We start from the raw sequence: 24,985 nt of genomic DNA, 5'->3' as shown, positions 1-24,985 counted from the left end.
CCTACCGTCGATCGTAACGTCCACCACGCTCCGTCGGGAATGCGATCCATGCCTACTTTGTGATACACAGCATTGAGCAAAGAATACAGCGAGTCGAACACACGGACATACAGACGAGATACTCACTCTCGGCCCTGGACGAAGATGGCCGGCTTGAGAGTGGTCGTGCCGCCGCTGCGCTTGCGCGAACGGCCGCTAACGCTGACGCTGACGAGCGGTTGCCCCGACGAGCTGGCGGCGGGGCCGGTGATGGTGGAAGAGCTGCTTTTGCGCTGTCGTGAGTGCGAATGGCGTCTGGACGAGGACACCTGCTGGGAGGGCGCCGCTGCAACCCGTGCAGCTGAACACACAACCAGGACCCATCAGTTTGCTGATCTTGCCAATTCTCCATCGGCCAAGCAAAAATGGACGCACCTTCGACAACCTTTGCGTCCGCCTCGCGGTGGAAGCTCTCCATGAGGGCCGTGTACCGCTTCACCTGCCACGCGAGCTGACTCGCGCGCGCCGTGTTCCCCTGGCTCATCGCCCACTTGCGCTCCTCCTTGAACCGCCGCCGCTCCGAGTCCGCCAGGCTCGCGCGCGCGCGGAGCACCGCGACCTCGCGCTCGGCCGGCGTCAGCTTCCCCTCTGGGTCGATCGACGACGGGACCGAGTCGAGCGAGATCGACGGCGCGGTGCTGCAGTACGTCAGCGTCGGCGTGATCGCGCGCACCTCGGACGACCGTCCGTGCCGCTCGTCGTCGAGCAGGCCCGCCGCGGACACGTGCGACGCCGTCTGCGGGAACGGGTGCGACGACGGGCCCCCGCCCCCACCGTGCGGGTGGGGGGTGCCGCCGTGCGCCCGCCGTCGCTCGTAGTCGTCGCGCTCGCGCTGTTCGCGGTCCCGTTCGCGTTCGCGGTGCCGGTCCTTGCGTGTGCGGTCGCGGCCAAAGGAGACGAGTCGGATGCGCTTGGGCGGGTCCGGGGGCGGCTCGCGGGCGATGACGATGGGGACCGGGGCGCGGGGGACGAGGCCCACCTCGCTCCCGAGAGCGAGCCCCGACTGGCCGTCGACGAACTGCCCAAGGAGGTCGGTGAAGAGAACACCAAGGGCAGCGCCGAGTACGGTGCACGCTGTCTGCGCGACGTCGCCGAGGCGAACGAAGTCGATGAGGAGCTTCGCAGCGACGCCGACGACGGCAACGACAACGACTTGAGGGATTTGGGTAAAGGTGTTGTGGATGAGGACGCCCTGGAAAAGGCCGTTGAGGAGGTAGTCGGGGGTGGAGGGGGTATGAGTGGGGCTTGGGGCGACTGCGTTGATGAACACGCGAGCGCCGAGAGCAAGAAGGAGAGGAAGACCAGTCGTGAGTTGCATAAAGTCAGGACGGTCGTATAGACATGAGAGGGGGGGCGCAGCAGGCGGAGACCCGCAGGACGAGCACGAGGGCAAGCACGGACGGAGGAGGAAGGAGGAGGACCGCAGGCGCCCAAAGTCCAACCAAGAAAGCGACTACGCGCGACACGTGGGAATCCCCGCGGCTGCGCCCATCAGGTAGCACAAACAAACCGGTCGATTACACAAACAGCGCGTATGGTACAGAATACAGAGCCAGCATCGTCCCTCAACGTCAACGCTCACACCTCCGAGTCCACATAGTTCGCCATCGGGTCCTCCGTCATCCGCCGATTCATCCGGTAGGCCTCTGCGAGAAGGATCAGTGACGACGTCGGCTCGCGCGCAAATGAACTTACCGAGCTCTTCTTCCGAGACCTCATAGCTCGTCGATCCCCCAAAGCCGCGCTGCTTCTTGCCGCCTCGGTCGTCGTCGTCGCCTACGCGAGCTTTCCGCTTCCGCTCCTCGTTCACGGCTTGCGCGAGCTTCTCCTTGTCCAGCGCCACCTCGCCCTCGCCCAGCCGCCGCTTCGAGAACAGCTCATCCGCCTTCTTCTTCCGCTCCTCCGCGCTGTCTGTCGGCACTGGCGGTGGTGGCATAGACGACTCGGGAGGCTTTGATGAGGATGCCAGGAGATTCTGGGCACTAGAAGCTTCCGCAGCTTCAATACCGGCGAGGCCGGTACAGTATGACATGTGGACAGCAGAATGGCAGCATGCGTAGCCCCACGTCCCGGATGCGAGGTCGTACCACGAACCCCACACCGCGGTGTGATTGTTGACGAAGACTGCATAGACGTTAGTCAAGGCATGAGAGAACAAAATGAGTGACACGTACCATCCTCTGGGTACTTTGACCTCATCTTCGCCCTCTCCTTCCCCTTGATGACCTGACCCGTGCGCGAGTACTCCAGATACTCCTCCGTCTGACCCTGCAGCACCTCCTTCGGGGCCTTCTCCAGGTACTCTTCTCCACCATACTTCGCAAGGATGCTGACTTTCGTTGTATCCTTGAGCTCCTCTTTCTTCTTGATGTACTGTGAATGGAGCAGCTGTCCTTGCGTTGGGTTGGCGTTCACATGAACGTCGTTCCCTCGCGCGGCAGCGTTCCACGCGAACAGTTGCAGCTTTTGTACTTCGAAAGCCTCGCCAGAGTACCGAAGGAAGTTCTCGCCAGCGAACACAGCCTATGCACGAGTCAGTCCGAACCGCCGTCTCGGCAGGAAAAAAAGGACGCACGTCTTCGGCAGAGATCCCCTTCAGCGGGTTATCACGCATGGAACGCGTCTTCGGGTCGTAGTGCGCGCTCGACGGGTCCAGGTTGAGCAGGTACTTCGCCGTGTCCTCGCGGATACGCAGGTTGCGCACCGTGATCCGCGTCTTCGTGTCCAGCTTCTGGCCCACCGCGTCCGCACTCTCCGCGTACTTGTCCGTGTCCTCGTCCTCGTCCTCGCTGCTCCCAAAGTCGTCGTCCCGGCCCTCCGCTTTCTCCTTGCCCGCCTTCGCCACCCGCCGCACCGCCGCGAGGTCCGTCGTCGTCCGCTTGTCGATCTCGTCCTCCCGGAGCTTCTGCCGCGCCGCCTCGACCGCCTCGTACTCGTCGTACACCTGCTTGTGCTGCGCGGGGTCGTACCCGTTCCACCGGTCCCGCTTCGCGTCGTACCCGCTCGCCACGTCCTGGACCACCTCGTCCGCGGCGATGTCCCTGCCTGTGAACTTCGCGCCCCGCCGTCGTGGCCGCTCGAGGCAGTCCTGCCGCTTGTGCGTCATCGCCCCACAGTTCTCGCATGCGCCCTTGCGGTACTTCTTCGCCGCCGGGCCTGCCTTGGCCCCACGGTCGTACCAATTGTCGAGCTTGTCGGCGGAGCGGTCGTACTCGGGAATACGTTGGTGGCTGAGGGAGGGGGCGCCGGTGTCGAGATACCATGGAGCTTGCGCGATGTATTCTGCAACAGTGTCAGAGACTTTTGCAACGACAAGCACGTTATGCTTGCTCACGGGGAATGTGGGGATTGATCGCTTTTCCCTCCTCGTCTACGGCTGCAGGCGCAGTACCCGCCTTACGAGCTGCATCGAGGTCTTTCTGTCGCCTGAACTCTTCCCTGGAAAGCTTTCCGGTGGCTGCATTTGAACATGAGAGTCGTGGCCTCAGATTTCATCATTATGAACGCACCAGATGCAGACGCCATGAGGAAGGAGAAGGAGGAGGTAGTGGAAGGGAGCTAAGGCAAACAGCCACCCCACCTGCAGCCACACGCGGACATGTAAGCGCTGAAAATGCTGACTAGCACAAAAAGAACCGTTGACAGTGACGAGATTCGAACTCGCGCGGGAAACCCATCACGGATCAGGATGCTACCTAAACGTGACGCCGTAACCACTTGGCTACACTGCCATATCAAACCACCCACTTTGAGTAGCTGAGTCCTGCCTTCTAATTTTCTATTCACGCCTCATAGTCAATTGTATAGTCTAGGAGTACAAGTAGGTTGTTCTGTGCAGGTCAAAAGCTAGCGGATTGCATTACATCAGGACTCGGCGCAGAGGGAGGAGTGAATCGAAGGGGAGGAGCAGAGAAGATGAGGAAGACAGTAGGCAAAATACGACGGATACCAACACAAGCAACTTGAAACAGATAACACGGGCGGAGGCTACACAGGCAAAAACAACACTTTACATCGTCCAAAGCGATGGCGGAGAGTATACACAAACAGTTACGCCTGGGAGCTGATAGATAGGCTCGCCATCGACGCATCCAAAGACTGGGTTTCTCTATGACTCGAGCTGGGCCGCGAGGCACTGCGTAAACGGCAGCGCTGATAAGTATTGTGGCATATATGCAGGCGAGCCAACTGACCTGTCACTCGATTTCCTCTCTTTTGGCCAGTTCCAAACTTTGCGCATCCAATACGCCATGTCGACTTTGCGCTGCATGACGGCGATGATCCACGGGTGCTCAAGAAGGTCTCTGGGGTAAGGACGGACAGCGCCATCACGCATGAGTCTGTTGAAGGTAAGGTTAGCTCATTCGATTGAGACTGGGGATCGAGCACCACGTACGCCCTCTTCATGAAGTCCTTCATGTCGTCGCTGTAAATGATGTTCTCGTCCTCCTCATCCTCCAACTCCGGGGGCTGTCGTGGGAATGAGGAGCGATGGAAGAACCGCGGCAGAAGGGGGTACATCGAGAAGCTCAGCCCCGATCAGACAGAGTAAGGCACAGACCACACACCTCGTTTTGGACGATGTACATCATCAGCTCGATCGCGGCGAGATCGGTGGGGAATGGGAAACGGTTGGTCACGAGCTCGAGGAGACTGATGCCGGTGGACCAGACGTCTGACCGGATGGAGTAGTCATGCCCAGACAAACGCTCCGGCTACGAATTGTTCATCGACATGAGCAGGGGTACCAGCTGCCATTCAGGATACACTCACGGCCATGTAGAGACTCGTCCCAGTGAACGTTCCCGCCATGGAGTTGATAAGCTCGCCCGAGACACCGAAGTCGCAAAGTTTCACCACACCCTCACGGGTGAGCAAGATGTTCGGTGGCTTGATGTCGCGGTGGATCGTCTTGCGCGAATGCAGATAGTTCAGGCCCTGGAGGATCTGCGAACGTGGCCGTGCGCATCGTTAGCGTCATCGCCATTTCCGTGCGGGGTGCCATTCGCGTGAATCGAGCATAAAGGGAGAGGGTGGGGAAAGGAGCAGTGAGCATGGCGAGATACGCACCCCTTCCGCAAGTCGCCCGGCGACAGTCTCGCTGACCCGGCCGCCGATCTCGCGCATGCGCTTCCCGACGGCCTCGAGAGACCCGCCCTCGCAGTAGTCGATGAGCACCTTGACCTCGCTGCTGCTCGGGCTGATGTACGCGCCAAAGAAATGGATGATGTTGACGTGCGAGGTGCTGGACGTGATCGTGATCTCGCGCAGCAGCTGTTTCAGCGGGGCCTCGAGCGTCGTAATCGTCTTGCGGGCCATCACCGCCCCTGTCCGCTTGTCGCGTACTTTGTACACTGCACCGCCCGCACCTTCGCCAAGGCGAGAAACCTCGTCGAGCACCTCGTCGGACCATTGATCGAACTCCTCGACCGTCTGGCGAAGGTCTTGCATCGACACCGAGGGGGGTGGTCGCGGTCGTGGCGAGATAGTCTGGTCCGGACGGATGGTAGGCTCGCTAATGTTGTCCGTGTCGGAGCGCAGAGGTGGAGAAGACACTTGGTTGGTCGGGCCACCAATGGACTCGAAGGTGTTAGCCCCCATGCTTCCCAACGACAGGGCAAGCTTGGGTTTCCGAGGCGACGAGCCAGAAGCACCAGCTCCAGGGATCATAAGTGTAGGGGTCTTCGGTCGCGCCGTAGGCAGGCCAAGGGTAGGCGGGGAGAGTAGGGAACCATTGGACTGGTCTCTGGAGACTTTGCGGATGTTGAGGGGGGCGACCTCAGGGTAGGGATGGGGAGAGGGAGCGCGACCGATGGACCGAGGCCCGCTTGGTCGTGCGGGGTGAGGGGGCTGTAGAGACTGCATGGTGTCGTCGGAGAGGACGATGGTTGCGGTCGCAGTCTGAGCCTGCGGCGACGGGGCGTCGACCTGCGAGCGCCTGTCTTCCGGACGCCCACGTGGTTGGCTATGTCGGGGCTCGTATCGCCGCGCGCGGCCACCATCTCGACATCGCCCTCGCCTCGCCCGCCAACCATGTCACATTTGCCCGCTGCTCGCCGCGCGTGTGCATGAGGTCCGCTCGCTATGATTGCCATCGTCCCCATGCTCTCCGTACATCGATGTGTGGAATGCATATCACATGAGGCTTCTATAGTACACTCCTTGTGCCGAATCCAATTCCAGACGATCGCCCAAACTTGCTCCATGCGTGCGCACACCCGAGACAAGTCGGAGCCAAGAAAGGCCGGCGGAACATCTGCAGCGGCGCCATACTCCGGACTGCACTATGCCCGTTCTATCGTTAGTGTAATGGCATGAATGTGGCAACAAAACGACTCACCAACTCGCGTTCACGACCTCACGACCATCCCACCGTCGATTCTTTCCGCGCCATGGATGCTCGGAATAGCGCCACGGCCCCTCCTCCCCCGACCGCCCCTTTTGTGACCACGCCCTCTTCCGTTCTCACTGCGCCGACCGCCGTCAGTGTTTGCGTTGCTGCCCTGACGACGAAAGTCTTCTCTCGTCATAGCACCTTCTCCACGCGTGACCGGCCCGGAGGCCTTGCCAGGAACACCCGGCAGTTTGACACTAGGTTTGGCATTCTCAACCACATTGACAGTTGACCTGCACTGTAGTCCGAGCGGGTCGCCGAACGAGTCAAGAACCACGGGTCCGCCACTAGCCCGAGCGGCCGGGGACAGGAACAAGTGTAGGCCGGCGGCAGAGCTCTGTGAAGCGGCAGGAGGCGTACGGCGATGATCCATGAAGTCCTCTTCCGGTACAGTGGACAGACGCCGCTGCACGAGTCGACTCAAGGGAACGGAGCGCACGTTGTTCTGAGAAAGCATCAAGTTCTGAGATTGGCGGGGCGGGGTAGAACTGGCTTCGAAGCGTCGTGTGTGCTGATTAGATGGCGCATGGGGAGTGTTCGGCGGTACCTTGGGCAACGTCGGCGATCGTGCAGGCTCGCGAACAGGTATCGAGAGCTGGGAAAGGAGCCGCCGGAACTCTTCTGTGTAAGTCTCAGGAACTGTGCGGGAAACTTGCTCTGCAGCCAGACGTGGCGCAAGTGATTGCCCGATGGTAGGTTCGGAAGCCGCCGCCGAGCCAAAAGCAACATTCCGTGTTGCCATGACAGGGTTGCTGCTGAGTATGCCAGGAGACGGTCTAAGAAAGTGTTGAGAGTGATCCCGGACGGACAGCGTTGCTTGAGGATGATATGTGGCCGGATGTTGCGATGAGCCAGTGGCTACAAGGAGGTCTGGAGACAATCCTGAACCGTGATGCGCGCCCTGGTATGGAGAAAACGTGGATGACCAAACAGGAGACGTAGAGTCCGGAGGAGTGGGTAGGAAGCCGTGCTGAAATTGCTGTTGACGGTAGCGTTGAGCTAGGTCCAAGGCTGATGCGCGAGAGCTGTTGCCTGAGGGCGGCCAGTGAGAAGCCAGTTCTTCCAGAACTATGGGAGAGCGAGACGACTTCAAGGACTCCAGAAGAGAAGATGACGATGTTGACGGGACCAGGTTGGACAGAGGAGAGACTTGAGGAGGCGAGGGTCTAGTTGAAAACGAGGGGAGAAACGAGGACGTCTTGAGAGTGTCTTGAGCGAACATAATTGCTTGCATTTCCGGGGTGAGATCGTGGATGAGCTCTGGAGTTGGCAGCTCGGCAGAGACGGGAGGTTGCCAGTCAAGTACCCGCGGCAAACCGTTCGACACTTGAGCGTCACGCGTCAGCCGTCCCAGGTCGATAGGTTCCGAGTGTTTCAGCATATAATCAGGTGGCTGGGGAGGGTGTTGGGAAGGAGCGACACGAGCGACGGTTGTGCTTGAATGCGCTCCTGGCGGAAGATGCTTTTGACTGAGAGAAGGGGCCGCCGCGGAGCCGTGGGGCTGTCGAGACTTTTGATGACGGAACGGGTCACCGTGAGGATGTGTATGCGTCTTGAGAGAAGCGGGAGGGACGTTTGTTGACTTGAACGATGGTCGACTGCCGGTGGTGTTGTCGTTCTCAAGGCCCCAAATCACCCGCGATAGGCTCTCTTGCTCTTCGATGATTGTCCCTTCAGCTCCCCTATAGTTCCGTGAGATACGCATCACGGTCAAGGGAAAGGACATACGAGGGACAGCGGGCATAAGGCAGAGACAGCGGGCCATGGAGGGCGGGGATTGGGCGCGGTGGCGACTTGGCCCATGTCACCCACTCTGAAAACGATGTTAAGACATGGGTATTCATAAGCACGAACCAGTCAACCCACCCCCGTCGTCAGATTCCGGCGGCGTAACGTTACTGAGATCATGCCTCAGGAAATCCCTCGACAACGGATTGCTGTTGTTTGCGATGATGACCACCGAATCAGGTGAAGACGGGAGGGATGATGTATATGGAACATCAGCTACTTGCGAGCGGACAAGAGAACAGGAATGTTCCTCGGCTTCATGCAGGAGGGATTCCGTCGCGTAGTCGACGTCCAAACCGTCGGAGGTGTCTCTGACAGTCTCAGTAGGCATGGAGACAACCCGGGTGGTCGTCCTCTCGAGCACATTCTTCATGCGGAATCGCGGAGTGGCATCCGGAAGCGAAACGATACGGGAAGAAGGTTGCCTGTGTTGAAGCGCGCTTGGTCGATTCGTAGGAAGCTGAACTTTCAATGCACGGGACGTAGTCGTCATTGATTGATCCGCACCAGAGCTGATCGAGTCGAACGATATGTCGGTGTGAGAATGGTTGTGAATGGACTCGACGGGGGTAGATGGTCTTGATCGATTGGACGGGGACGGGGATGCGGGCGGAGTGTCGACGCGGTCCGATTGAGGGTACGAGAGAGGATCCATGGCGGCTTGAGAGAAGGCTGGAGGGGTGCTGGGAAGATCGGTTTGAACACCGCGGTGGGTGTAGTTCGAGCGGGTCGTCGACATGGGTGCGGGCAAGTGCGGGGAGGGCAGCGACGCGTCAGACGGCGGGGCAGTCGAACATGGACGTCCGGGGCAAGCAGCTGTCCCGCGGAGCCTCAATTTGAATGCCGGACGTGTCCCGTCACATCGTGACGGGCTCTACTGTCCCAATCGCTTCCCAGAGCCACCGCGCCGAACAGACTCCACACCGAACCAGCTCCGCGAAAGCTGCACCACAGCGCTGATAGAATAACACGTAGGCTCACATCGGAGCAATCCAGGCTCTGCTCTCCCTGTGCATACCCCCGTCTCACTTCTTCTGGAAGAAGGTCGACAGCTTCGCCATGCCCTTGATATTCACCTTCTTCAACTTCTCCACTCCCGCCGATGTCTTTGGGGCTTTGCGCTTCTTGTCCTCGTCCATGACCTTGTTCACGCTTCCTCTGCTTTCACGTGCTTCGACGGTGTTCATGTTCGCGGATGCAAGAGCCATCGTTTCTGCTTTGATGCCCTTCACATACTCGTCCAACCCGGAGAAGCTATGGTGTTGTCAGACAGAATAAATAGCGTCCATGAAACCCATACGTACTCGTAAGAGGCCACCAACTGGTCGTACACCTCCCTTGGTAGATAATGTGAAAGCAACTCGCACGCTGCCTTTTTGCGAGCAGCTGGGAGTGCTCCATGGTGAGTTGTACTCAGCAAAGCTAACGCGCATCACTCACCTTCCAGCAATTCGTCTTTTCCGTCTTCGAGCAGGCCGTCTCTAGCAAATTGTCTCGTTAAAGTACTCGACAGTTCCGATACACTCTGTTGAGACAACCGAGAGACTTTGGAACGCAGATATTCCAAAGTCCGCTCCGCGGAGTAGCGATACACGAGTATGTCATGACCAATGTCTGTGACATGCGTGATTAAACCGATGTTTAGGACACAATTCTGTTCAGAACAACGCACCCTTGTGGTCGCATATGCGACCCATCGCAGCATGAACGCAAGATAGTGATGCCAGTATGCTCATGTCGTCGGTCAGTGTAATTCTTCTCCCCTCTTCTTCGTCCCCTTTAGCGGAGGATTTCATCTTAGACAAAGCATCTTCGAACACTTCATCGAAGGGTCGGAAGAGTCCAGGACCATCAACCTACGAAGGGTCTGTTCATAATGGAAGGCACAGATGCGGGAGGAGACTCACAGATTGTGTGGCATGGATCAGAGGAATGAGGAGGAAAATAGGATCAATTGGCGTCATGATCAGTAGCTTGCCGTCTACACCAATCACTTCCGTCAGGTATGCAATCGGAATCGGTTGCATAGACACTCACCTTCTTGCACTTCATTCTGCATGAACCACGATCTCCTATTAGGCGGAGAGACGGATTGCACTTCCAAAATAGTGCTCTTGGCATTATTCGGTGATGTATAAGGGAGGAATAGTGAGAGTGTGCCTGCAACGTCCAGTCAATGAGACACGGGCTTGTACGCCATAGCTGAGGTGTGCTACCGGTGCGAGGATGAAGGAGCTTCAACAGACGGAGTTCTGTGACGCAGCCAGATTCTTCGCTCTCTAACCTTCTCGACACTAGCTGAAGAATGTCTGCAGAAGAAATAGACCTGGGAATGTGCGTGGCAGGAGATTACAGTGGGAATAAAACGAACCTGAAGGTAGCACTCCGACGTGACATGCCATACTTGCGGCTTATATCCTCCTGTGTAGTGAACGAGCGGGTATATGGTCGAAATACAAGAGTGACTGAGGGAGAGCAAATGTGCAAGGGAATGGCAAGCGTCGCGCCAGGACGCGCTTGTGGCGCGACGCGACTGGGTTGTATGCATCTGTTTGTACCGATTTCTAGTCTCGTGACCAGTCAAGGACTAGGGCGCTTTCCGTGATCTCCCGGAGCCCGCCGGCCCATTACTATGAGTCTGCGGTTTTGGAATGACAGACTACATCTGAGCTGTAAACCTCGCCATTTCATTGCCATCGAATGCCTCCTCCACTCCCGCAGATTGTTGTCGCTCATGGAGGTGCAGGTTTCTTCTCAAAGTCCTCTGATCAAGATGTCAAACGTTCCCTGCGGGCGTGAGTGGTCTCTCGACACATGCCGACACGTCTGCTCATGTGAACTAGGTCCTGTACCTGTGCTATGTCTCAGCTTCTGACGGGTAACACGGCGCTAAAGGCTGTGAACGATGCGATCGTCGTTCTTGAGGACGAGGAATGCCTGAATGCTGGTGTGTACGCTGCTGTCGAAAAGTATCGGCGCGCTCACGAGCAAACCCAGGTTTTGGTTCTAATTTGACTGTAAATGGTCAGGTAGAATGTGATGCTTCTCTCATGGACGGTCGTACCTCCAACTTCGGGGCTGTCGGCGCGGTGTCAGGTAGTACTCGTTCTCCCAAAGTTACATATCGGTCACTGACGGTAACAGTTTGCAGGCGTCAAGAACCCCATCAGGATAGCGCACGAGGTGCTACGACACGGTGCACAAAGCGACCCTTTGGGTCGAATCTCTCCGATGTATGCTTTCCGATAGGCTTCGGGCCACCTCGATCCGCCATTGCTTATCTCTGGGATTGTGGCTAGCATGCTCGTCTCTTCGGGAGCAAGGGACTTTGCGGAGTCATTCAATTTGCTTTGTCCACCTGAAACCTTGGTCTCCCCTCGTGCTGAACAGTCGTGGAAAAAGTGGAAGGAGGAACTCGAGAAGGCGAGGGCACAGGCGCCCCCAGCTATCGGTGCAGTGGCTGCAAATTCGCTTATAACGCAAGTAGATGGACTGCACGACAGAATGGACACAGTAGGCGCCATAGCTTGCGACCAGAGCGGAGGGTTGGCTGCTGGGGTTTCCAGGTTCGGCCCCGCTGAATGTACTGTTGAGCTAGGTGTGCTGACAGTCACGCAGTGGTGGTATCCTGCTGAAACTGCCGGGGCGCGTAGGAGAGGTTGTAGTCAATCTTGCGTCAAAGGCTGTTCGACTGACATGGCCTGTATCAGGCAGCGATGTATGGAGCTGGGTGCTGGGCATCCGAACAAGTTGCTTGCAGTGTCTCCGGTACGTACACTCGCTTACGATGGGAAGTCGTTCTGAAAGAACGCATTTGTAGGGGCTGGAGAGTACATTATGCGAGCTACTCTCGCAAGAACCCTCTGCGAAGCTATCGAGGAAGGGAGTCAAAATGAGGAGTTCGACCCCCATGATGCCCTGACCAAGGTGTTCAATGATTTCGTTGGTCCGTGTTAAGAAGTCTTATATGGGGATGCATTCTGACGCCACTCCAGCCATGTGTTCGAAAAGAGATGAGAGACACTCCCATGCAGGTGCCATTATCCTCGTCAAGGAAGAAGACGAGGTCGGCGGATATAAAAGTGGGTCTCACAAAACCATCCACCCTGCATTCAGGAAGGGGTATCGTCCGGTGCTAGACTGACTGCTCCCTTCGCTGCGCACCACAGTCCGTCTCTGGTGTGCGTTTACAACTGACAGCATGGCAATCTCGTATGCCTCGTCCCTGAGCTCCAGCTCCAAACCACACGTACGTCTTTCACGCAGATCCCCTTAGCCCCAATATTCTTGTCATCTGCTGCGGCCGCCCTACTTACATCAAACCCTTGTTACATGTCGCAGGCTGTCGTCTTACGTCGCCCTCCCCGTCCTCCGGGAAATGCAGTGACGACCACCCCTGTGTACATATCAGCCCTTCCACTGTGATGCCTCAAAAGGAGTCTTCGGTGGCAGCGACGACCGGGTCTTCCATCCGTGGACAGATGATCCGGTGGGAAGAGAATGGGACGTAATATTTCACGGCGCGCCCACCACCCATCTATCCATTCGGACGTGGGATGTGCGTTGGACCCTGTCAGTATACAATACGTACTGTTCGGAATTATGTGCAAATACCTAAGCAGTCCGACCGCCGGGGTGCAGGATTATGGTTCGCAGACTAGAGAGCGCCGCTTCCGCGCGGCATCGATAGGCACTCGTCCCTGCCAATGTGCCGGCACGGATCCGGCCGACGAGGGTCAAGCCTGAGGGTCTAACGGGAGAAGCTGGTCACAGAGTTGCATGATAACGACACCCATTCACTGCAGGGGTTCGTACGTACGAGCCCCACCAGAAGGTATCCCAGCGAATGTTCGTGGACCACACGTTCGTGCTGCCCCACAATCGCCGCCAGAACGACGGTCAGGACACAACGCATTACGCTATCGCGCACTGAGATGTGACCGCAGCAGCAGCGCGGGGCGAATTGCATATATATATGGCTACGAGGGTCAATACATCGGGATTTCCATGCGCAAAGCAAAACTGACAACCACGTTATGCCTACCCCGTGACGGTCAGTGAGTCTCCATTCTACTTCCCCGCCGTGTGGTTTCGGAGCCATCCCCCTTTAGGCGTGCGCTCAAGACCGGAAGAATAGGTTCGGATCCGAGTGTACCACCAAATCGAACAGTGGTGCTGCCCGTAGTTGTAAACATGTTGCAGAGACTGGAAACCCCAGCTTGCTAGCGGCCTCAGCGTGTGAGCGCGGGATCTAGTACGGCGCGACGGCCTCCCCACCACTTCTCATGGTCAAACAGGCCGAGAAGGTGTATTGGTGCCGTTGCGCTGCGAGAAAGGACGCGCTGGACTGGCCATAGGGGTGGATGGAGCCGACGGCGCAGTGAGCGGGCGGGAGGCATTGAGCCGCTGGAGCGTCTTGATAGGAAATTTCGTTCTGTGGGAGATGGGAACGGGTAAATGTCGGATGTGAAAGGGTGGAAGGAGCGGTGGCGGTCTTGCGTGACCAGAAAACCGCGGTCCGGACCAGGAAGATAAGGCTCACCTGCATGTTGAACATACTGGCACCGGCTGGCAGAATACTGGCCGAGCGTTCAGGGCGATCACGTTTGCGGCAGGACGACAGACTCACTTGATAGACACACCGAACAAACAAACCCGACTTCAACAATCCTCTTATGACAGAAGCATGCAGCTCTGAAATCCACCCTGTCTTGCGTGGGCACCGAGATCAATTGACGTATAGCAGGGGGAGGGAGGAAAGACATCTTGGACGTGAAGACGTCAGACCGCGGTTTTTGCATGCGGGATTGAACACTCACAATCATGTACTGCAGTAGTCCGTCCGTTCTCTCGACGTGGACGTAAGCCCCGCCGGTTAAATGCGCGGCTTGCTGCAGGAATATGTTGTCTGCACCAAAAATCTTGCAAACGTCGATGGTCACTTTCTTCACAACGCACGTTGTTAGCACAGGCGGCGACGGGATGTTGATTTTAGTACTGACCAGCTTTTGCGCAGAGAATATAGAGTTCATAATAGGAATATAAGTTGACGATTGGTCAGGGGAGATGGACAATACGAGAATCCTGGGATCCACAACTGTTGCGGCAGACTCTCCTCCTGGTACACCAGCGGAAGTGACCGTAATTGTTTTGTTTATGTCTTCGTATGGGGGACGCATGAGAGAGGTATAGCCTATGTGTTGCGAAAGGGATGCTCACAGCAGAGGGCTTTGGTCAAGCATCCAACCAGTCCGATGGGAGCTGCACGATAGACGGGTTGGAGAAAGCATGCTTTGGAAAAGTACGTTACGCACCCTCTTCCTCTGCTCCTTCGTAACTCTGCAAATGCTCCGCTATTGACGCCATAACCGTTTGATCAAGTGTCTTGAAGGGACGGTATGTGTTCGCATCCGTTGCTTCGGCATTGACGGTCATGGCTTCCCCTGTGGAAGAATATAGCATCACACTAAGGCAATACAATCGTCCGATCTGGTAAGGCTCTCTCTCATATTGGCCGACGCAGGCAGACGGGAAAGACGTCGAGCGTACCTTTGTCCGGGAAAAGCACCGAAGACAGCCAAAGTGTTCTCGTCTTTGCATGCTATGTGTGCGTTCAGAAAAGCAATCAGTTGAGACGAGAACGCTTGCAAAGTGATTCCTGGAGGGTTCGTGGATTGGGAACAGATAGCCCATTGGGTCGGGGAAAGGTCGACGATGACACTCAGATGAGAAGGTTTGTCCATGTTGGGGAAGTATGCACGTTTTCAGAGGGTACAATGGATCCCCCGTATGTTGCAGACCATGCGACACGTCCCAAGGGCCCGATGGGACAAAGAGCGGGTAGAACGAGTGAACGTTGGGAGCAACAGGGACAGGCGAGTCTTGCGCCACAAACGCGTCAGCACAGACGCTTTCCTCTCAGAGAGTATGACAGTATGACAATGCAACATGCGAAGCCAGACCGCGAAATACCCGGTGTAAAGATCTTTGTATGCAATTTTCATGTCGTGTTCGACCAGCCTAGCTCGTGTACAGGTACAGGTACGACCAGAACCTCCGATCCGTCCTTCGGTTCGCCCATCCAACGCCAGCAGGGTCCACAGATCAAGAACGGGCTTTCGCCGAACCTCATGTCACCTACCACAGAGAAAAGGGCCGGCACTTTGGTACACACTCGGCAAATCTCGGACAGAGCAGGTGTGATTTGCGTTGTCAGAGGATAGCCAGATCGAGGATCTGAAGGGTGCCGCAAGCTGTGGGTCTGCTTAAGCTATGGCAGAAAACTATAGGCGAGAGCCTTACCGGATACTACTGACGATGAACCAGTGTTCACACTTGCCGGCATGTACTATCCAGTATGGCTCATGCAATCTCATGGTCAGCGAGGCGAACTTCACGTCGTGCATGGATGCGCCGAGAGAAACATGCGGCCGACTGTTTTCAGGTAGCGTCTGCACCAATTGCATGGCCTTGCTGCATGACATTGAGTACGAGTGGAGATGCCAGATTTCAAGTCAGGACAATTACTCAGCGTAGTCGTGCTCGTCCTGACCGTCGCCGTACAGAACGTTTTCAATGCACACCATAGCCCCCGATGTGCTTGCGTCCGTGGCCATATCGTCGCTTTGCCTAGACTTATATCCTATGATGTCCCCAGAATCATCGTGAACCTCGAGGGGCCGTTCGTTTGAGGAGCACGGAATAGCCTCGTAGAAGTCTCCGATCGTTTGAGATGACAAGACGACGTGCTGCGACGCGCGAGACAAGAATTTCTGCCCCCATGACAGACGATTGTATACCGTGACAAAAAGGAGAGCGTCATCGCGCTGTCCTTCGGACGTCGGCCCCGAGCCGATAGTCTTCTGCAAGGAAGATGTTCGGAACCCGGCATTCATACGGACAGTAAGAACGTACGACATTGACGAGTGTGTTGTGGTCGGACTGTTTAGAAGGTCGTATGAATGATGCCGCGTGGATAGTCAGCCTACAAGCCACGTTAAACGATCAGTCACCGGAAATTTGGGGCATGAGACTCACGGCCAACATTTGAGTGCGATTGCTTCGTGCTTCAGTCGCAACGCCCTAACCTCTGGCAATTCGTCCTCAGGATCAGCGAAAGTTGCACGCTTGCGCTTCCTCCGAGTTGGCTCGGCAGTCTCATAAATGGCCTGGACGAATGCATCATGTGTGCGGGTGACATGGTTCATGAGACGGGGATTTGACATCGTGTCGTTTAGCAGGGCTCGGAGATCGTCTACACTGCACCATCGAACACAAACGAACGTCAAGTTCGTGGCGTGAGGACGGGGTCGAGTTGCCTACCAGCATTCTGACTGGACTGCTTCTTGTTGAGCAGCGTCCAGTGTGCTCCACTCCTCTCTCGCGCTGAGTTGTAATCCGCGCGCCTGAGAAGGCGCACCTGAGGTGCCTATTTCTTCTGGCGTATTTCCGGGATGTCCAGCGCTCAGGAAGGCGGCGATGTCGATGGGTCCTGAGGATGGGCCTAGGTACGCTTCATGTGTTTGTCCTGGAGTGAGGTTCATGTGGCCGGCGATCCGGACGCAATAGAAGTCGGAGAAAACACAAGACGAGTAAGAAAAAGGAGCGTGAACAAGTCCCGCAGAACAGAGAGAGCAATGACCCAGCAACCCAAGCAAAGCTTCGCGGAATGGGATTTCCGCGTCGGACAAGCGGCGGGCTCGGGAGGGGAGGAAACGCGGGGAAGAGCCCGGGAGACGCGTGCAGGATTCGGACAGACGATGCCCGAGTAGCCGACGGGCTCGGTGGCGAGCGTCGACCAGACTCGTTTTATGGGCTGTCCGTCGCCCAAGACGTCGCGCCCACCATGCTCTCCTCCGCCCGCCGCTCGCTGCCCCATACGCTCCGTTCACGGGCTCCTGTGACTCGCGTGCAGACGGCCGCTATCGCCTCAATCAGTCGCTCGACCGGTCCGCTCCTCCAGCCGTCACTCCGCCCTCGCTCCGCATTCGCGTTCAAGCCCGCCCCCTTCGCCCGCAACATGTCTGTCGACGCCGCAGAGTCCGCCGTTCGTCCCGAGCCCGACAAGGTACTCCAGGACATCGCGGACTACGTCCACGACTTCAAAATCGACTCTCCTCTCGCGCTTGAGACCGCGCGGCTCTGCTTGATTGACACCATTGGATGTGGCTTGGAGGGGTTGAGGTTCCCCGCATGCGCTAACCTGCTTGGACCTGTGGTAGAGGGCACTGTCGTTCCCAATGGTGAGTGTATGCACTCCTGTTCCCCGTACTCCGTGCCAATTAGCACCACGCAGGCACCAAGGTCCCTGGCACAAACTACCAGCTTGACCCCATTCGCGGTGCATTCAACATTGGCACTCAGATCCGGTGGCTCGATTACAACGACTGCTTCCTCGCCGCAGAATGGGGGCACCCTTCCGATAACCTGGGTGCCATCCTGGCTGTCGCAGACCACCTTTCTCGCAAGGGCCAAACGTTTACCGTCGGGGACGTCCTTGAGGCCATGATCAAGGCGCACGAAATTCAGGGAGGCCTTGCGCTTCTCAACTCGTTTAACCGCGTTGGTCTCGACCATGTCGTCCTTGTGAAGGTGGCCAGTACCGCCGTGGTTTCGAAGATGCTGTAAGTGTTGCGTTTCTCTCCCTGGGTGCTGCCATGGTTGACGAGGACTTCACTTCACAGCGGTCTCGACCGTGCACAGACCATCGACGCCATCTCACAGGCGTTCGCGGACGGCCAGTCTCTTCGCACCTACCGTCATGCGCCCAACACCGGGTCGCGCAAGTCCTGGGCCGCAGGTGACGCCTGTGCCCGTGCAGTGAACATTGCTCTCTTAGTCCAGCGTGGAGAGAAGGGCATGCCTTCTGTCCTCACCGCCAAGACTTGGGGCTTCTACGATGTATTGTTCAAGGTATGGCATATGCGAGTGGGCGCGGACAGGGTCTGACCTGGGCACGCGGTTCTATAGAGCAAGCCATTCGAGTTCCAGATGCCGTTCGGGACGTACATCATGGAGAATGTACTCTTCAAGATCTCGTACCCGGCCGAGTTCCACGCCCAGACTGCCGTCGAGGCTGCTCACATCCTGCACAACAAGCTGAAGGAGATGGGCAAGAGCTCTGATGACATCAAAAGCATCCGCATCCGCACTCAGGAGGCTGCCATGCGTATCATCAACAAGAAGGGTCCTCTCGACAACTTCGCGGACCGCGAGTAAGTCCCCTGCTACGTCTTTACCATTGAACATGGCGCTCATGGACGCAGTCACGACATCAACTACATGGTTGCCTACCCTCTCATCTTTGGCGAGCTCACGTCCCAGTCGTACACCGACGAGTCTGCCAAGGACCCTCGCATCGACGTGCTTCGTGCGAAGATCACTTGTGTCGAGGACAAGCAGTTCAGCACTGAGTACCACGAGCCCTCGAAGCGTTCCATCGGCAACGCCATCACCGTCGAGCTCAACGACGGCACCGTGCTGGAGGAGGTTGAGATCGAGTACCCGGTTGGCCACAAGCGTCGTCGCCAAGAGGGCACCCCTCTCCTTCTTCAGAAATTCGACCGCCACATCAAGCCTCACTTCGACAGTGCTCGCCAGGCGACGTAAGCATCTTGCACAGGCACGGCAATGTACGCGAAGTTAACTGACGTCATTTGCAGGATCCAAAAGTATGTAGACGACGCCGAGGCGCTCTACAAACTTCCCGTGGACAAGTTCACCGACCTCTTCGTCAAGGCCTAGAGGGCAGGACGGCTCGGCTCGGAGTACACACTTGTATTTGCACTGGGAAGCGACAAGGAGGATTTGTGTCTGGAGCTGTCGTCTGACAGCCTGAGCAGACATCGGTAGTCTTCCTACTTTCCGTACTGGGATCCTCTGCAGGGCTGATCGTAGTTTGATTGCGACGGCTATCACGCCGAATTCTGACGGAGAAGGTCGAGAAGCGTGCAGAGAAGCACGGGCGTTGTCTGCACAACGTGCCCGTCCACGCGGGGCGGGCGTGGCCGCGCCCGATGCCTCTGGGCCGGTGCTGCCCGTCACGGAAGAGTGACGTGGGTTCCCAGAAGCCCAGGACGGGAGGTTATCGCAGTGAGCGCGTCCGCCCACCGACTTGTCCACTTTGTGTGCTCGCGGAGTGGGCCCCGGGCTCCTCTCTGACTCGCGGTCGGCTCACGTCTATTGTGCGCGGCCTCGTGTGCGCGGCCTTGGGCCCCTCCACGTGTCTGCCGCGGTCACGCGGACTGGGCAGGAATATCGTCGTGTATTATCGCCCCATTTGTTGCTCGCTGCGTTGTCGTGAGCTACGGTCGTCGTCCAAAGCTTCCTATTCCGGTCGCTCTCTGGAGCGCCATCAGGGACAGGCACTGCGGTCGTCGCTCCACGCGACCACCGCTCCCCACGGGATCACGCCGTGCGCCGTCGAGCTGGAGTCTGGCATTGACGAGGAACACGACGGACTTGCTATGTTCGGAGGAATACCACATCACCACCCCACGTTGGAGCAGGGGCGACGCGGCAGCAATGTACGTACTCGTTATGCCGCCCTGCACCCGCCGCCATGGAGCACCCGGAGAGGCTCCAGCCCCAGAAGCACCGCGCCCAGCAGCAATGCGCGCCCCGCCGTGGCCCGTCGCGGGGCCGCGGAACGACTATGAGGCACACCAGCCCTAAGGCCTAACCAGCCAGCCCCGCCGCCCGCCCCGGCCCTCGCCCCGGCCAGACCCGCTGCGCGACGTCACACCGTTGGGGACGAGGCGGGGCGGGGCAGCCGGACGGGACCCCGCCGGCGTCACCCACTACGCAGTTTTTTTTGCGGTGATGGGGCAGACCGTCCGGCATCTCCACACCAGTGCTCGTCGCGCCGAACGGCGCATCATCGCGCAATGCACCGCTGGCGAAAGCAGTGTCGAGCTCGCGGTGCCCGAGCCGTGGGCGCGCGGGGGGCGATCCCCGCCGCGGGCTCGCGCGACGCGAGCCCTCCGCCTCTCCCTGGCTCCGTTCCGCCTTCTGTTCGGGAACGTTCGACGCGAGCCCGGGGCGTGCACAGCGTGGTCCGTCGGCGGCGGCACGGTCCGATCGCGCACGGGGGAGGTCGAGGTCGAGGGATGCGCGAGGCGCATCAGCGATGCCGCGCGCGGCTGGCGGCGGGCCAAGGAGAGGTATCTTCCGTGGTTCTCGCGCGCCGATCAACATGTGGTGGGGGGGCGGGGCGTCATGTCTGCCGTGCGGTGGCCAGCAGCCAGCGTTACGACGTCTCGGAGCCCGGAGGCTGAGCGCGGCGGCGGTCGGAGCAGCGTGTGCGGCAGCCCTCACCAGGTTCTCGTGGATGCTGGTGCGCCAAAAACAGTTGGTATCACTGGAGGCCGCGGTATTGTGGACGGCCAGAGGGGTCACGGTGGGGTCGGAGGTCATCAGGCTTTCTGTTGGAGCGGCCGGGCGGTGCACGCGCGATCACACCGGACCTGACTCTTCACGTCGGAGAATGGAGAGCTTGAGACCAATAGCTTGTTTTTGTGATCCTGAATTCAGCAAACCACGCCAATTCCAAGCAGACAGACTCCCCGATATGCCGGAACAAACCACATCGATCATGCTGGCCTAGTGAATGCCTCGTGCTGGGCTTGTGATACACACTCGCAAAGTGGATAGTAGGACATTCAGATATGTATCGAGTCATTTTTGGGCGTACTAAGGACGTGGAGACCTCCAGGAGCGCAAACGTTCCATCGTCCTGCGTGAAGACCTGTCTCCACAAGACTTGGTGGTCGACCCTGTGTCGATGCCCATGCGTTCGTCCGAAGGACCGCCGGTCAGCATTGATGCGTCACGCAGCCTGGGAGCATCGCGCCAGGGCGCGCCCGACAGTCAACCTTCAAGGCAACTATATTGCTAGAACGCGAACAAGCTTGATGTCAGCCTGTACAATGGCATTTTTAGGGTCAGGAAACGACCAACAGATGACAGACGGGCCCGCCGAGTTTGAGGTGGGATTGAATTCGACGCATGCTCCCTGCGGGGTAACGTTAGGGAACCGGGCGTCCGCTACTTCTAGCCCAGGTCTAAAGTTGACGGGCGGGGATGGATGCCTGTCCAATGACGTGTCGCTAGTCGAGCAGCTCCGGAGAGCTCGCTGGCTGACCACAGTGCTTCTACGATGCCTCTATCGTGATGGTGTCACGGTCTTACGGTGTTAGCTCGGGATTGCAAGGGTTGCGCTGTTGGCACGACGCTGCGGAGAACCCAACCAGGGTCGCGAAAGGGTCTTTTTGATGATCACGTGATATGTCATCACCAACGCCGTGAGATGTGAGTTCTTGCGACCATGACCGTGAAGACCACAAAGGTCGTGTGCTCTCGTGGCTCCAGTCATGCAAGGAGGTGTATAGTTGTGGGAGAGGGCACCAGGCGAAGCCGATTTCCGACCTCCTTCAAATGCTTCGCAGGATTCACACGTGGGAATCTTTGCGCAGCGAGGAACGAGGGGGGAAAGGAAAGAAAGAACGTTCGATATACTGGTGTCTGCCAGACATATGTCTCAAATAATTGCGACATCCCTCCAAACGGCGAATAGACATAAGAGTGTGCCTGAACTTAGTACAACCGGGCCGTGCATGGAGCCACGTGTCGCAGCCGAGCTCGTGGCGGGTGTCTTGTTCTCTGACTCCGCCTGTGCTCCTTGTTTTTGACCTTCAGCTATCAGCTCGGCGAAACAGGACCAAGTCGCCATTCCTTCAGGCCCCCCGATGGCGAGTCTCAGCTCGAAACCTCGCCAAGCTTCCTCCGCTCGTTCGGAGCGTGCCGCTTTGGACGGGCAATCCTGATGATGCGCCGCTACCCTCGCTAACGCAAAACTCCCGCGAAGGTTCCCGTGGTGGCGGCTCCCGTCTCGGGGCGATCCCACCCACGATACCCGGTCCTACGCGTCGCTACGACGCGCGCGCTTTTGGTCACTGGTCAGCGACGGCGCCGCTGCTCGCCGCTGGCGGCCAATCAATCTGCCGCTCTCAGCTCGAGCCTCAGCGGGGAACCGGACACCTGTTTGGATCCCTTCAGGATTCGAGCCCCGTTCTTCCATCTCAATGTTTCAACGCGAGCAAGGCACCGAGGCCTCCGCGAACACGGAGCTTTCAAGCTTTGGCTCTCTGATCCGCTCAGGATGATACCCGCGCGAAGCGATCCTCACGGACTTGTGTCTTCCAAGCGGACCGGCACCTGGGGTCTTGAAGCTTGAAGCTTGACTCTTGGTGGCGTTCGTGAGCCTCGACTCACCTCCAATTCGCGTTCTGGGCCACAAGCGAGACAGCCGTCTCTCCGGAGTTCGAGCCCAGAACGAACCACGGCTTCCATTTCGCGCAAATGCATCACTACTAGCTTATTAGCTTCAAAGGTGCAGCCCCGTGACCCCTCGTCCTCCACACTAGAGCCCGTCCGCCCCCTCCCGGGCGCGCGGGCGGCCCCAGAAACAAGACCAGCCCCAGCACCGCGCGGTGCGGGCGCCGCGTCCCCCCTCGCCGCAGCGTACGTAAACCGTTCGCACTTTCCTTTCCTCCGACTAGCTCCAGGGTGACCTGCGCCCCAGCAGCCAGCGCCAGCTTCTGGATCCTCGTCGGGCGCGCGCCCGCGCGCCATCAATGAGGAGCGCTAGCTGCGCCCGCGGCATCCGCCGTGCGGCGGGAGTGGGGCGGGCGGCGGGCCCGCCGCCTCTGGCGCTCGCCGACCCTGCGACGCCCTCCCGCTGGCCCCCCCGTCCGCCATCTTCCGCCCGTAATTGCGACGCCCGCGTCGCGCGGACGGCGGGGTGGTGCTGGGGCGGGCGTCGTGCGCTCCTGGCAGGGCCAGATGACAACCCCCCGCCCGGGGCCCTCTTCCGCGATGCGCAGGGTCCTGGCTCCCGCGTGCAGGGCTGGGCGGCCGTGGCCGCGCAGGCAGCGCCTCGGGGGGTCGGCGGGGGCTTCGACCCGGGCTTTTCCACTCGTCTGAGACCGGGTCTGATCCCCATGGGACTTTGACTTGGAACGCCGGGCGCCAGCGCGGCGTCGGTGCGCTCGTCCTGTGCTTCTCGGACCCTGCGCTGGGATCCCAGCGCGAGCCCTGCGCCCCGGGCGGGCGCGACGACGACGGCCTGCGACCGGTGCAGCGACGCATCGCTATTTTGCGATGGGCGTGCCGTGGCGCGGGGTGCCCATCGGGCATCGGGAGCGCGCCCAGTGGCGGACGTGGGTACGCACAAACGCTGGCGTTCTCGACCGCTCCATCTGCCTGTCTGTTGTCGTCCGTGAGGCCCCAGCGTACGTACGCTGTGATGCCTCGGCGCGCGGCGGGCACTTGCGTGCGGTGACGCAGGGCGAGCGGGGAGCCCTCGGGTCCCTCCGTCGGCTCTCGAGACGGACCGCGGGCGGGCACGTTCTCGCCCGCGGTCGACTAAGGAGGAGGAGGAGGAGGTGGTGTGGTTCGGTGACGACGTGCGCGCTCGCCAAACCACGAACCACAGCACCTGCCGTTTCGGAGAGGGCCGGGCGCACGTTCCGCCGGATCGTTCGCCGGCTCGCACGGCGCGCGCGGGCAATAATCGACGAGAAGGGCGCGCGCCGGGCACGAGTGGGAGGGGCGATGGGGTAAGATACGACCAGCAGAAGGCGCGGATAGAACGTCGAGGCCTCTTCCCTGCCACGCTGGGCCCGATCCCATATCCAGACGCGTTGGTGAGACAATTGGGAGTCCCCATGGGCAGCGCGAGGCCTGGATTCGACTTAGGGGAAGCTCAGCCAGGAATATTACGGTCCACCGGTACGTAGCTTTTACTTGCGATCGAGGGCGTCGTGGTGCTCGGGCGGGGGAGCCGTTCATCTTCATCTTCATCTCGTCCTCATCTCGCGCACAGTGCAGTCAGCGGGAAGCGTTCGGCAGGACCCGAGCGGCCATGACCCGCGAAGCTGCTCCCCGTTCGGATATGAGCTTGCCGCGAGGGGAGGGCCCATCGGGGCAGACGAAACAGCCGGTGCGCTACGCTGGGTTGCGATGCTGCGCGCATTAATGCAGCCTCCGCGGGGCGGGCGGGGCGTGGTCCACGCCTGCTCGCGCGCGACAGGACCATCAGGCGCGTCGACATTCGATAAGGCGAAGAGATGCGATAAGTACTACAAGTGCGTGAGCAGGCCCCCTGGGGATGATCTGCGCGGAAAGGCTGGCAGGCACGCCGCGTGCGCTGTGGGCGTGCTCAGCCCGCGCCACCGGCTGTCGCAAAGCGTAAAGAGGAAGCCCGCGAGGTCCAGGAGGAGGACGCGGGGCCGCGCTCGCGTCCGCCACGGGCTGGTTTGCCTCGCGTCGCTACTTGGCGTCCCCGCCACTGCCGACGTACATGTACTCACCACAGGCGGTCATACGCACAGAAGGCACGCGGGACTGAGGCGCGTGTGCCCGGAGAAGCTGCAGCTCGTGGCTCGTCTCGCTGGACGTTCTGATCTCTGCGCGCCCCGGCCGGGCTAGTGCTGCCCCTGTGCACCTGCAGTGCAGCACCCTGCAGCACCCCCATCACCGCCGTCGTCCGAGGCTGGGGCCCCGAGCGCACTGCTCGCGCGGCGGGTGGCCGCTCGGGCCTCGGGCGCACGGCACCGATGCGATCATGCACAGACTGAGGGATCGCGCGGGCGTGCGCCCACGCTCTGTCGCACGCCTGGGGGACCCTGGCTGTCCTCCTTACGTGCATCGGGCGCGCGCCGGGCTCTTTGGGACGGACGGGCCCCTCGCGCGCCCGCGCGCACG

At 59.1% G+C, this 24,985-nt stretch overlaps 9 protein-coding genes and 1 non-coding gene across 10 annotated transcripts; 2 read left to right on the top strand and 8 right to left on the bottom strand.

Annotated features, from left to right (window-relative positions):
* Positions 1 to 122: 122 nt before the first annotated feature.
* On the bottom strand, positions 123 to 1,357 carry BXZ73DRAFT_90185 (uncharacterized protein; the record flags this gene model as incomplete). The annotated part of the gene is made up of 2 exons (XM_048025544.1): positions 123 to 340; positions 415 to 1,357. The coding sequence occupies 2 exons, from the start codon at positions 1,355 to 1,357 to the stop codon at positions 123 to 125; spliced, it is 1,161 nt and encodes a 386-aa protein (XP_047877574.1).
* A 260-nt stretch (positions 1,358 to 1,617) lies between these two features.
* On the bottom strand, positions 1,618 to 3,564 carry BXZ73DRAFT_101687 (pre-mRNA-splicing factor SLU7; the record flags this gene model as incomplete). Its single annotated transcript, XM_048014975.1, has 6 exons — positions 1,618 to 1,685; positions 1,735 to 2,163; positions 2,214 to 2,562; positions 2,615 to 3,321; positions 3,374 to 3,496; positions 3,549 to 3,564. The coding sequence occupies 6 exons, from the start codon at positions 3,562 to 3,564 to the stop codon at positions 1,618 to 1,620; spliced, it is 1,692 nt and encodes a 563-aa protein (XP_047877573.1).
* Positions 3,565 to 3,678: 114 nt separating this feature from the next.
* BXZ73DRAFT_t107 lies at positions 3,679 to 3,770 on the bottom strand. Its single transcript has one exon. It is a non-coding gene; the product is annotated as a tRNA-Leu (tRNA).
* Positions 3,771 to 4,089: 319 nt separating this feature from the next.
* BXZ73DRAFT_90183 (kinase-like protein) lies at positions 4,090 to 5,904 on the bottom strand (the record flags this gene model as incomplete). Its single annotated transcript, XM_048025543.1, has 6 exons — positions 4,090 to 4,174; positions 4,233 to 4,379; positions 4,436 to 4,509; positions 4,608 to 4,754; positions 4,813 to 4,986; positions 5,110 to 5,904. The coding sequence occupies 6 exons, from the start codon at positions 5,902 to 5,904 to the stop codon at positions 4,090 to 4,092; spliced, it is 1,422 nt and encodes a 473-aa protein (XP_047877572.1).
* A 485-nt stretch (positions 5,905 to 6,389) lies between these two features.
* On the bottom strand, positions 6,390 to 8,960 carry BXZ73DRAFT_47471 (uncharacterized protein; the record flags this gene model as incomplete). The annotated part of the gene is made up of 3 exons (XM_048019882.1): positions 6,390 to 8,115; positions 8,162 to 8,246; positions 8,300 to 8,960. 3 exons carry the CDS (start codon positions 8,958 to 8,960, stop codon positions 6,390 to 6,392), a joined length of 2,472 nt encoding a protein of 823 aa, XP_047877571.1.
* Positions 8,961 to 9,246: 286 nt separating this feature from the next.
* On the bottom strand, positions 9,247 to 10,623 carry BXZ73DRAFT_47347 (ribonuclease H2, subunit B; the record flags this gene model as incomplete). The annotated part of the gene is made up of 8 exons (XM_048019861.1): positions 9,247 to 9,475; positions 9,526 to 9,607; positions 9,662 to 9,835; positions 9,894 to 10,077; positions 10,129 to 10,202; positions 10,259 to 10,381; positions 10,438 to 10,530; positions 10,593 to 10,623. 8 exons carry the CDS (start codon positions 10,621 to 10,623, stop codon positions 9,247 to 9,249), a joined length of 990 nt encoding a protein of 329 aa, XP_047877570.1.
* Positions 10,624 to 10,921: 298 nt separating this feature from the next.
* On the top strand, positions 10,922 to 12,646 carry BXZ73DRAFT_90180 (N-terminal nucleophile aminohydrolase; the record flags this gene model as incomplete). Its single annotated transcript, XM_048025542.1, has 11 exons — positions 10,922 to 11,016; positions 11,065 to 11,168; positions 11,219 to 11,317; positions 11,373 to 11,454; positions 11,521 to 11,787; positions 11,840 to 11,879; positions 11,932 to 11,989; positions 12,042 to 12,167; positions 12,217 to 12,348; positions 12,391 to 12,470; positions 12,563 to 12,646. 11 exons carry the CDS (start codon positions 10,922 to 10,924, stop codon positions 12,644 to 12,646), a joined length of 1,167 nt encoding a protein of 388 aa, XP_047877569.1.
* An 864-nt stretch (positions 12,647 to 13,510) lies between these two features.
* BXZ73DRAFT_47456 (transcription factor Tfb4) lies at positions 13,511 to 14,964 on the bottom strand (the record flags this gene model as incomplete). Its single annotated transcript, XM_048019879.1, has 8 exons — positions 13,511 to 13,655; positions 13,764 to 13,800; positions 13,851 to 13,986; positions 14,041 to 14,166; positions 14,224 to 14,381; positions 14,441 to 14,482; positions 14,536 to 14,687; positions 14,771 to 14,964. The coding sequence occupies 8 exons, from the start codon at positions 14,962 to 14,964 to the stop codon at positions 13,511 to 13,513; spliced, it is 990 nt and encodes a 329-aa protein (XP_047877568.1).
* A 257-nt stretch (positions 14,965 to 15,221) lies between these two features.
* Positions 15,222 to 16,764, bottom strand: BXZ73DRAFT_90178 (snRNA-activating protein of 50kDa MW C terminal-domain-containing protein; the record flags this gene model as incomplete). The annotated part of the gene is made up of 6 exons (XM_048025541.1): positions 15,222 to 15,474; positions 15,524 to 15,694; positions 15,749 to 16,083; positions 16,136 to 16,205; positions 16,259 to 16,480; positions 16,544 to 16,764. 6 exons carry the CDS (start codon positions 16,762 to 16,764, stop codon positions 15,222 to 15,224), a joined length of 1,272 nt encoding a protein of 423 aa, XP_047877567.1.
* A 302-nt stretch (positions 16,765 to 17,066) lies between these two features.
* BXZ73DRAFT_47363 (2-methylcitrate dehydratase) lies at positions 17,067 to 18,964 on the top strand (the record flags this gene model as incomplete). Its single annotated transcript, XM_048019866.1, has 6 exons — positions 17,067 to 17,463; positions 17,517 to 17,844; positions 17,905 to 18,133; positions 18,191 to 18,435; positions 18,487 to 18,825; positions 18,883 to 18,964. 6 exons carry the CDS (start codon positions 17,067 to 17,069, stop codon positions 18,962 to 18,964), a joined length of 1,620 nt encoding a protein of 539 aa, XP_047877566.1.
* Positions 18,965 to 24,985: the final 6,021 nt, after the last annotated feature.

The sequence above is a fragment of the Epithele typhae genome (genome assembly GCF_022376455.1).
Source record: "Epithele typhae strain CBS 203.58 chromosome Unknown BXZ73scaffold_26, whole genome shotgun sequence".
Lineage (NCBI taxonomy): Eukaryota > Fungi > Basidiomycota > Agaricomycetes > Polyporales > Epitheliaceae > Epithele > Epithele typhae.
The sequence above is the reverse complement of the archived record's forward strand: the minus strand, read 5'-3'. Positions and strand labels throughout refer to the sequence as shown.